The sequence below is a fragment of the Pinus tabuliformis genome, chromosome J (genome assembly GCF_031772625.1).
Source record: "Pinus tabuliformis cultivar Carrire ecotype Pingquan chromosome J, CPIR1, whole genome shotgun sequence".
Lineage (NCBI taxonomy): Eukaryota > Viridiplantae > Streptophyta > Pinopsida > Pinales > Pinaceae > Pinus > Pinus tabuliformis.
The window spans coordinates 186897296-186909028 of record NC_142295.1 but is presented as its reverse complement, the minus strand read 5'-3'; the positions used below and the strand labels follow the sequence as shown (position 1 = coordinate 186909028).

General features: G+C 36.9%; 1 protein-coding gene and 1 pseudogene across 1 annotated transcript; both read right to left on the bottom strand.

Annotated features, from left to right (window-relative positions):
* Window positions 1-1318: 1318 nt before the first annotated feature.
* LOC149226300 (UDP-glucuronate 4-epimerase 3 pseudogene) lies at window positions 1319-4480 on the bottom strand (annotated as a pseudogene).
* A 2973-nt stretch (window positions 4481-7453) lies between these two features.
* Window positions 7454-11458, bottom strand: LOC149226299 (uncharacterized). Its single transcript, XM_089380167.1, has 3 exons — window positions 9992-11458; window positions 9569-9671; window positions 7454-9387 (listed from the first exon to the last, which is right to left on the bottom strand). The coding sequence occupies exons 1-3, from the start codon at window positions 11456-11458 to the stop codon at window positions 7454-7456; spliced, it is 3504 nt and encodes a 1167-aa protein (XP_089236293.1).
* Between the last annotated feature and the right edge of the window lie 275 nt (window positions 11459-11733).

The window sequence follows — 11733 nt, the reverse complement described above, 5'->3', positions numbered from 1 at the left end:
ACATTTCAAGAACATTCCTAAAAAATTATCTTAGTACAAATGTATATGCATGTCTTCCTTGAAATAATGAACATAATGAACACTTAAGAGAACCCTTCCAATAGTTGAGCCAAGATGGTAAGACATAAATTAGCCTAGTAGTAAATCTACTATGAATATTTTTTTCTCCCATGTTAGCCTCCAGAGCGATAAATCAAAGCATAGGCCGGCAAGGGAAATTTAGGTGCAAGGAAAATTCAGGTTACACTAGAGCACATGCCGCCTCACCACACCTGATTAGTGTTGAAAATCAGTTCACTTTTAGAACTGCATAGAGAACAGTGGCCTTGTAGCCATGAAAGAGGCAAATATCACTGTACAAAATTGAGGATAGATAACAGAGAGTAAATTTTTGCGTGGTTGCCTTCATTTTTGTTGGACTTCATTGAAATATATATAGATATATATATGAGTTAGGTTACACCAAAGCAAAGGCCACCTCACCAATCCTAATCGTGTTACAGAAAAATTTGCATATAGAACTGCAGAGAGAAAAGAGGCTTTATAGCAATCAAAGAGGCAGAGATCACTGTACAAAATTGAGGACAAAAAACAAAAAGTTAATTCCACAAGGTATTGTGTTGGTGAAGTGAGTGGGTTATAATTCCCTTGTTTATGGATCATCAATCAAGCCAAGATACAAGCAGATAGGGAAGTACATTCAGGTAAGTAGATGATCATTCAAGGGGCCCTTAGGGCAGAGAAAGCTCCTTCCAAGTGTCTAAAATGATTTTTGTTTCCTACAGATTAGGCTCTTGGGGAGCACCAATAAGTGAAACTCCCTAAAGAGATTGGTTAATGTACATAATACAGATATAATGTTGATACAAGAGTCCATAATTAAGGCAGCTAAGGAAAAGGGATTAATGATGGCAGTGTTTCCTAGATGGAATTTTGAGGTAATCAGTGCAAAGGGGAGATTCAGAGATTTGGTGTTGGGATGGTGTAATACTTTTCAGTCCATAAGCATCTCCTTCCTACCCTTAGCGATATGTGTTGATCCATATTCATCCAAGCTAGGAAAAAAATTTAATGTGATCGATATTCACAGTCCTTTCTTGATGAAGAAACAATTTTGGGAGAAATGGTTTTATGAACCTGTTGCAAGGAGAGATAATGCCATTATGGAAGGGGATATGAATTGAATTCAAAAACAAGGTGAACTATTTGTGGAATCTAAGATAATGGATCCCATAACTTATTACTTATTATCTAAGATTGAGGAGTCAAGTCATTGTGATTTAGAACCACTTATCATAAATCCTACCTGGAGGAATAATCATATGGGAGTTGGGGACATCTCAAAAACACTTGATAGATTCCTTTTAGCTAAGAACAATTTAGTTAAAGTAGTAAGATCCAGTTCATGGGTCAGTGGAGGAGGATTATCTAACCATGTCCCAATTTTTCTTAGGATAGGGAGGGCAAAGGAAAAGCCCTTGGGTACCTTTAATTTCAATTCATATTGGCTTAAGGATTCCAAATTTACGGATTTGGTTCAAAATGAATGGAAGCACTTCAATGTTCACCTAGAGGATTCTATAATGTTCCAGTTCAATAACAATCTGAGAAGGATTAAGAAAAAAACAATAAGTTAGAAAAAGTGAAGTATAATGGTTCTCAAGAGAAAATTCGGAACTTTAAAGAGAATATTTCAGACATTTGGAGATCTAATAAGAGTAGAATCTTCATGGAAGAAGAATTGGGAAATATTAAGAACCTGGAATCCATAAAGAAATAACTCTAGGAGTAAGAAGAAACTAGATGACACAGGAAGAGTTGAGCTATGTGGTTAACCCAATGTGATGAGAACACTTAGTTTTGTCACAACTATGCTAGAATGAGAAAGAATATCAACAAAATATGGAGCATATCAAATGGAGATGGTGAAAAGGTAAACAAGATTTGGGACATACCTGAGGTCGGCACATCTCACTTTCATAAGTTACTTAAGGAACCACCAAGAGCTAATATAACTAAAATTGTGAATATTGTTTCCTTTTTCCTTAATTTCATAAACAATGAGTAAAATTTGGACCTTATGGCCGAGATTTCTCTAGGAGAACTTGAAGGAGTAATTGACTCTTTTTAGAAGGGTTATCAGGAACATTGGTATACCAATGTCCCCACCATCATGGACATTGGTACAGTGGGGGCCCTTGGTAAGAAATGGGAAGCATACATCCATGGGTTGGCCTCCAACTTTATTCATCTCAAGGATGTAGAAGATATTTTGGTCTAGTCAAAAAACCCTACTAGGTGCTTTTACACTGCAACACCATGATATGGTGCAATGTTCATTGATGGTCAAATCCAAGATATAAAAATGGTGGTGTATCAAGCTATAGTGAAAGAAAGCCCCACTTAAAACAATGCTCATTTAGGCTCTTCTTGTGAATGGCTTTGAACAAAAAAGTTCCAACATAGGATGCCATGTTTAAGTGATCCTTTGAGGGCCCAAGTATGTGTCCCATGTGAAGGTGTGCTTCAGAATCCATTTACCATATGCTGGTGGGATGTTGTTTCAAATTAGAGGTGTGAGAAACAGCTAAAAATTTAACTAGAAGGGTTGGTCAATGGGCTAACAACTCCTAGGGAGCCCTAAAGACATAGTGGGAAGATAACAGGATTTTGAAATGAAGCATTACAATTAATTGTGCATTGGGCATTTGGTTGTCCAGAAATGTAATGATATTTGATGATGTGAGAAAAACTGCCTTTATGTATTTTTTCAAAATCTAATATGCATATGATGGCCTTAAGAAAGAACATATGATCAAGACCCCAAGATAGGAATGAAAAATGCATATTGACAAAAGGCATCCATGGTGCTTCTTCGATGGTGTAGAATTGAGGTTTGTGTGATGCCAAGGGATTTTTATACATGTCAAAGAGCCATTACATCACCTTCTCTTGTGAACTAAGACTAGGGAGAAACAATATATATGAGTGCAAATTATTCACTTTCAGCAATTCCTCCATCATACTCACACGATCTGGGACCAAGATAGGTGACATGTTCCCTGAGTTGTAAATCTTGAGTTGGGAAGGGTCTTTATTCTTTCCTCCACTTCATGTACTCTTGTCTATAGTGTTAAGAGCACCACACAACCGTTGAAAATTTCATCAATTTATATGAAGTCCCTTGCCACGTCAAATTGGTTTAGACCTTGGAATATTGTAATAGACTTTCCTTGAAGTATATCCTTTTTTTAAAAATAAGTATTCTATATCAGGCCTTCCCCAATGTCTAGAAAAAATGAAGAACTCGAGACATGTGATGGAAAGCCCATAGATGTGATTATAAATGTGAGAAATCACTTCCCCTACCTTCTTTGATGTTGCATAGAGACTAGCAAGCTGATCTGTTCCATGTTGTTCAAAAAAAGGGCTCTCATTATTCAAACCATATATTGAGCTTGAAGAGCCCAGACAATAGCAAGTTGTGGGTTTGTAGACTTGTAGATCTCAAACATATTAACCACTCACATAATCTTGTTGTGGTAATATGAGTTGGGATTCTCCATGGCATACATAACCCTAGCCTATGTAGCCAAGTGCATTACATGAGAGAAGAGCACCACATCAAAAAACTTCTTTAACAAACACCTATCATTATCCCAATATAGGTAATGATTTTGATGATATGTAGATATTTTTTGTGGTATGTTTCTTTTGGATGCTAGAGGCCATCTAGGGTTTGTTTGTTGATGTATTTTCGGTTCAAAGATGGATTACACTCAATGCTATTTTGGTTATGTGCATCCTTACATGCTATATAAATGAGAACTTTAGCTTTTTTGTGTATAAATGGTTTAGATTCATATGGATGCACATGAATATATATAATTTTTCTTTAAATTTTGAATATCTTAGGTGTTTTTGGTTGATTTGTTTTTTGGTCCACTTTTTTAACTAGTTCTGGTCCAATTTTGACTGATTCTGGGTTCTGATGGTTTTCCAGTGCGATCAATGATTTGTTTAAAAACAAATTGGTGTCTACTATAGTTTATTTTGCTTAGTACTAATTACATTCCAAACTTGTGAATGATGAATTTAAATTTTAAATCAATTTACATTCTAAAATGATGAATGATAAATATAAATTTTAAATTTATGTAAATAGTAGAATGATAAATGATGAATATGGATCAATGTATTTCATTATTGAGTCTTGTGCTATATGAATGAATGATGAGTATGAGTGATGTATGTACCAGTATGAACGATGAATATGGATCAGTGTATTTCATTATTTAATTCAATTATGTATGGATCAATATATTTATGCTTCATTATTGAATATCAATTTGAATTTTATATATATGTGTGTTACAAATAATTATATACCATGACATCTCCCATCCCCCTAAATTTCCTTAAAATTTGAGGGTATTCCCACACGCCCCCATGTGCGTCTCCCCACACCCACATCCCCCATCTCGGAGTCTTGGTGGAACATTGCTTTAGAACCTCTCTATTTTCTAATAGAAAAGAACAACAAAAACACATAATGCTTTACATCTAAGAACTAAGCCAACATGAGGGCACATTAATACAATTATGTATTCAATTATTTGGTCAACCAAAATAGGATCTAAATTGGAAATGTTGGAAAAATTACCATATAAAGAGAGATCATTAGACTCTGTGAGACATGCAGTAAGGAGGTACAATAAAAAGTCTGTATATTATTGAGAGATGTTTACTCGATATCTTGATGGATTAAGGTTGTTATGCAACCCCTATAACACTTTGAAGCAGTGCTTTAGTATTATTCTGTATTTTCTAAGTATTCAATATATTTAGGATAACTTGGAACCCTACAGGGTTTGGCTTCTAATCTTAATTTTTTTGAAATTGTTATACAACTCAAATGTTTCATAACCAGGAGAATGGCAAAAGCACGCAATTGGTAGAGAAATTAGATGGCCTAGGGGTAATGACATATAAAGGGATTACCCATAGCATCATAAAAATTGTATGCAAATCAATCTAGGTTTCATCCTCAATGTCCCTCATTGTGACTGGATCCGTGTATATTTAGAAGAATTTCTCTAACAAGGGTCACCTGGGTTGCATATCAATTGGTTATGATACTCAAATCTGAAATACATAGGAAAATCTAAGGAAGCATATTATAGTTGTAAGTATTGTCACTGCCTATACCTATTAAAGTCTCAAATCTGGCCAATAAAGTTGTGACATTTTGACTGGAGCCATGTATATTTAGAAGAATGTCCCCAACAAGGGTCACTTGGGTTGCATATCAATTGGTTATGATACTCAAATCTGAAATACATAGGAAAATCTAAGGAAACACATTATAGTTGTAAGTATTGTCACTCCCTATACCTATTAAAGTCTCAAATCTGGCCAATAAAGTTGTGATTCAGTGTTGAGGGAAATGGCTTACCGAGCTGATCATTAGGGTTCCAATCCCCTTGAAGGGCCAATTCACTAGCACAAGTGGTCCAGACCACATGTAATTTTTCTAATCTAGCTTGAGGAAACACCATTTTTCTCATCTAGGTTGTGGAAACATCATTTTCTGAGGTACATTGTATTTCATCTCAGAAAATATCATTCAAGTCCCCCAAAAGAATGCCCATGAAACACAACTGAGTTGTACAAAATCTAGTCAAGACCTCGAGAAATGAAAAATAGACAAATTCAAGTGCATTTCATGCTCAAACCCATGAAACAGAAGCTCAAATTTATGATTGAATTCAATCTTTAAAAACAATGATGGATATAGAATGACTAAATTAAGGTTTTGAGGTGCTTCAGGCTTACCAGAGAATACCAACATCTCAAGGGCCTCGACTAGTTGTCTCTGAGACCTAGTTGTCCTTGAGAATAAGAAGAAGAAGAAGCAGGGGATGCACACTGATTTAGTTTGTTTTCTTCTCCTTCAACTTGAAGTGGTTGATCAATTTGACTCTCCATCATAGATATCCTTTTAGAAATCTGCAAGACATTGTCGATGCCCTACAAGGGCCCTTCATTGGGTATTAATAGTGATAATCACAAGAGAAATTGAAAGTGGTGTTGATACATGCAGTGAAATCCATGGTGGAAAATTGACAAAACCTTCTTTCTTCTTCTCGGTTTATGTCTTCTGCTAGATCGCACCATCCTTTGCATCACTAGTGGCAAAAAAACATAGCAAAGAAGAGGGAAAAAGGTATTTGAATGTTAGTCAATTGGATATTATCATTTTAATTAATTAGGTATAACTATTTGGTATCTTGATATGGACATTGTGGCAAAGGATGTTATGTTTTTGTTAATATGGGTTTTTCACATGGTGGTAAGAAAGTGGGTCATTATTGATGATATAAAAGTATGTGGAAATGGATTAGGTGTAAAATTTTGAAATGTATTTGATTATTACAATTCAGATTTTGATTAACATTTGTATTTTTACTATAATATTATTTTGTTATTATTTATATTTTAAAATAATAGAAAATATTAATTTATTTTTAATTAAAATATTATTTTAATTATTTTACTTTTTAATTATGCTCATATTTTTAAACTTATTATGTAATAAGAATGTGAAAAATAAATATATAGTTAAAATTGGGAGAAAGTGATAAATTAAAGAATTGCATATTGATATAACTGAAAAGGCATATTTGAAAATTTTGCTTCATATTAGTTAGCAAATGAGAATGTATAAATTTTTCTATATAATATAATTGGTTATTACAAATTACTATTTTTGAAAAGAAAAAGAAATATGAAAAGTCATATTTGAAATAATTTTGTGTTAAAGATATATAATATTAATATAACATGACTAAATTAAATAAAAAATAAAATCAAAATAAGGTGGGGTTATTGTAATATGTTAATATTAGATTATGAGGTATAGAATAATCACTAATAGAGTGTATTGTTAAGGTACTTCTTAAGTAAAGGTTATTAGTTCAAAATATTGTGGGTCTAGCTTATTGACTTGAGAGACACACTCCAGAATAGTTTGGTAAAGATGTTGTAATTTTTCCGAAGAAAAAAACCAAAACTTTTTATTGAGAAACTATAAAAAGTTTACATTCTGTTGAGATCTTGAGCCGATCTGATGGCTCATTTAGTTGCTGTTTTGTTCTTCATTTGAACTGATACTGCTGATAAAAAACATGTAAAGTCTTCCTCCCGGCTGGAGGCTTATAACCAAGCTGAAACATGCATACACTGGGGTCTCCTTCAGAGAAGGAAAACAACCCCATACAGGATTTATAATATGTCTGAGATACAAACGAAAAGCTGCATAATAAAAGTTTTTGTTTACTGTTTATACAGCTCATGAAAAAAGAAAAAAAGCAGTGATATGATGAAAAAAAACTGTGAACAAAAAATCAAAGTGACCGTGGAACTGCTGACAAAAATAAAAGATGTGCTTTGATCACTGAGGCGGAGCATAAGGGGGCTGATGAGTAAAGGATGAATGCCCCTGTCTGATTTCTTCTACTGTCCAGCTGCCCAAATCTTGTTGTATACCAGCCTTAGAAAGCTGGTCTGCTTCCTCATTTTTATCCCTGTAGATGTGGCAAATGGTAAAACTATTAAAAGATGTCTTTAAAAACATAATTTCTTCAACAAGAGTCTTCAGAATCTGGTTTTGACAAGATGCATTTCCATTAACCCATTTTATGACATTCAATGAGTCTCCGAAGATTTGAATTGTGAAGATATTTCTTTGAAGTAACCAGCATAGGAGAAGGCGCAAGGCAGACAGCTCAGCGTAGTTATTTGTACCAGGTCCTAGCCCTACAGATGCTTTTAAAGTATGATCAGGATTCAAGTGTATGCACAGGCCCGCTCCAGCCATATTATTCTGGGATGCCCCATCAAAAAATGCCCAAGGAATGCCCTCCAGTATATTAACAGGCTTTTGAATTTTATTTGGATTTTTGGCTTCAGGGATCGGAATGGCAGAGTATATAGCAGCACAGTTGATAGCAATGGCGGATGTGGGAGTGTCCTTGTCTTGAAACAAACTTTTGTTCCTAGCTAGCCATACACCCCAAAAGAATATAAGAGGCAAGTTTCTCATGTTTCCCTCCGGGTAGTTTTGCCACCATTTCCTCCAAGCTTCTTCCAGAGGATCATGACCCCACTGAGCCTTCACCTTGAGCAAAATGGTTACCTCCTCCCAATTTTTTTTTGAGACTGCACAGGCTGTAAAAAGATGACTGATAGATTCCTCTTCAGACTTGCATAAGGGGCATCTCCCAGGCCCAACTAAGAATCTGGCTTGTAAGATGTCCCAGGTTGGGACCTTCCTTTTTAGAATGCACCATAGGAAAAGCCTGGCCTTGGCAGGGCATTTTAGTTTCCATATGTTTTTTGCCCACCAGTCTGGTATTCCCCAGCCTTTCTTTTCCATTAAGAAAGTATATCCATCTTTTGGGGAATAAACCCCTGTTTTGCCTTGAGCCCAAATCAAACGATCTGGTTCGTCTTTAAGCCTGACATTTGAGCGATGCAGTTCTTTGATGTAAGCAACCCATTCGTTCTTCCATCTGACATTTATTCCTAGGTCTTCATCATTCTGCCAAGCCTGTCCCCATAAGGTAGATTGGCCTACTTTCTCCACCTGATTTAGAGTTGTAATTCCTTTGCTGTCAAGATGTCTGAGAAACCCAGGTGACAAGGCAAAAGCTTCATTGCAGCCTACCCAGGGATCCCTGCCGATTCTGATCTGTCTTCCATCTCCCACTTTCCAAGCTAGTCCTTGTTCAATCACAGAAAAAGCTTCCACCGTGGCCTTCCAGATAGCTGAAATATTCTTCATTTTCTTATCTTGGCTCCGAATCCAGTCTTCCACAGGAACTGGATCGATGTACTTCCTTTTCACCACCCTTGTCCAAAGATTCTCCATGGAGATTAATCTCCAGCCTGATTTAGCTGCTAGTGAAAGACTGAACTCAGGGAGTCTTTTTATTCCCCATCCTCCCCAATCTTTTGGTCTAGCCACCTTATCCCATGCCACCCAGGGTAAGACAGAGGATTCTTTTGTTCCTTCCCATAGAAATCTGCAGCAAATTCTTCTGATTTTCTCCATCACTCCTTTAGGGACCCAGGTTAAAGCAGCCCAGTATACTGGGATGGCTAACAATACTGATTTGATTAGGGTCAATCTGCCAGCTCTGGAGAGCCACTTGAAGCTCCAGTGTGAAATTCTGGCTTCTATCTTTGCTATGAGCCAGCTCCAGTCCTCTTTTTTATATGCTGCTGGCTTTAGCCAAAATCCCAGATATTTGAAAGGAGAGTCCAGTGGCTGATGGGGGAAGGGGAAAAGATTAGCCATCCTGGTCCTTTCTCTTCTGTCAAAATCTGCCACACAAACTTGTGATTTCCTAGAGTTTATTTGCATTCCAGTAGCTTTCAAAAATAGATCGAAAATGCATTTTAACTCCTTGAGTTCATTAAAAGATCCATTGGTGAAAATCAATATATCATCGACAAAAAGCAGGTGAGTGATAAAAAGATTAATTGCTACTTCAATACCTTTTACCTTCTCCTTTCTTCTGGCTTTGTGAATCAATCTGCTTAGCCCTTCTGCCACTAGAAGAAACAGGAGAGGGGATAACGAACATCCTTGCCTGAGGCCTCTTTGGCTATTAAAAAAAGGGGAAGCTGCTCCATTGATCAGAACTGCAAAACTGACATTTGAGATACAACCCATAATCCAACTAATAAAAGGATAGTTGAAGCCCACATGAGTAAGCAGCATCCGGAGGTAGAGCCATTTTATTCGGTCATATGCTTTAGAAAGATCTATTTTGAGGACCGCTCCCTTCTTTTTCTTCAGTCTGACACTATGAATTACCTCCTGGGCTACTCCAATGGCTTCATGAATTTGTCTTCCGTCCAAAAAACCAAATTGTTCCATTGAGATATTTCTTGACAAGATAGGAACAATTCTGATAGCTATAACCTTAGCAATGATCTTGTAAATACAATTGCACAAGGAGATTGGTCTGAAATCTTCAAAGCTCTCCGGATCATCCTTCTTTGGTATGAGAGCAATAAAAGTTGAATTGAAAGGTCTATAGACTTCTCCTTTCTGTCTTGATTCTTCTACTACCTCAGTAATTTCAGAGCCTATTTGATCGAAGAAAGAGAGAAATAGTTCTATAGTCCAGCCATCAGGGCCTGGACTTTTATCCTTGGCCATAAGTTTCATGGCTGCTTCAACCTCCTCCTTGGAAACAGGGATTGAAAGCTCTTCTGCTTCATCCTCCTCAATGAATCTTGGGAAACATTGCGCTGTTCTTATGACTTCTGCTATGGTAGCCTCTCCCGGATCAGAGAAAATATTCTGGAAATGTCTCTGTCCTAAACCAGAGAGATCTGAAAAAGAGTTGACCTCCCTCCCTTCTTCATCTTTAAGGCTCCAAATAGTATTAACAGATTTCCTGCCTTTGGCATAGTTATGAAAAAAACTAGTATTTTCATCCCCTGATTTTAGCCATATTGCCCTACTCTTAAGCCTCCATTCTTCTTCCTTATCCAAGAGGATTTTGTTTTGAAGCTTCTCCAAATGAAGGATTTTGTCCTTTGAAGCCTGCGAAATATATCCATCTTCCTCAGTGCTTTCCATAAGCTTCAGCTCCTCCCTAATTCTATTCAGTTCTTCATTCTGTTTCAATTTCCTGTCCTTTGCCCAGGAGATTGTTGCTTTCTTCAATCTTTTGAGATTCTCCATGAACAGGAAGCTCTTATCCTCTCTTGCATTTCTGTCAGGATGGATCCATGTTTCCTTAAAAAGGTTATTGAAAGAAGGGTCTTGGAGCCAAGAGGAATTGAATTTAAAAGGGGCAGGAGGTTTTGGGGGAGGGAAAGAAAGATCCAAAAAAACAGGGAAGTGATCTGAGTTGCCTATTTCCTCAACCCACTGTATGAGAATAGGAGCTTTAGAAGTTAGGTCCTCAGATAACAGGAAACGATCTAATCTTTTGGCGATCCGATCCTCCCCTACCCTTCTGTTCCTCCAGGTAGGCTTGAGTTTGATCGGGGAAGGATCTATGAGGTTGTTTTCCGAGAGAAGATTAAAGAAGTAAGCCGATAGAGGATCTTCTCTAGCTGATGGACCCCATGCTTCAGCTCTGCCTATAGAGAAATTTAGATCACCCCCCACAATCAACAAAGAGGACTTCAGCACGGATTTTGTCATCAAATCATCCCAAAAAGACTCCCTTCCTTGACATGGGCCATAAATATTTACTATTGAGATGGGGAAGGTGAAATCAGGAGAAAAAACCTCCATGCCCATAACTTGTTTCATCCCCCATTGGTTAATGACCTTAATGCGACCTTCTTTAAACCCAATTGCAAGGCCCCCCGAGTGGCCTGATGAATCTATTGCAGAAAAGGTCCATCCTGGCAGGAGGGCCTTTAGCATTGATTCTATCTCAGAAGCCTTCCCCAAGGTTTCTTGCAAAAAGATAATATCAACATTTGAATTAAGGATCCAATCTTTCAGGGCCAATTTTTTAGGTTTACTGGCCAAACCTCTACAATTCCAGGATGACAAAATCATTTAATAACAGCAACAGGGGACTGCACTTCTCTAAGAACCCCGGGGATAGAATATTGTTTTCCATCTGCTACGTCCAGCTTTGCTTTAAGTTTTTCCTTAGACATGTCCGATTTCCTACCTCTCTTGTTTTTGGCACA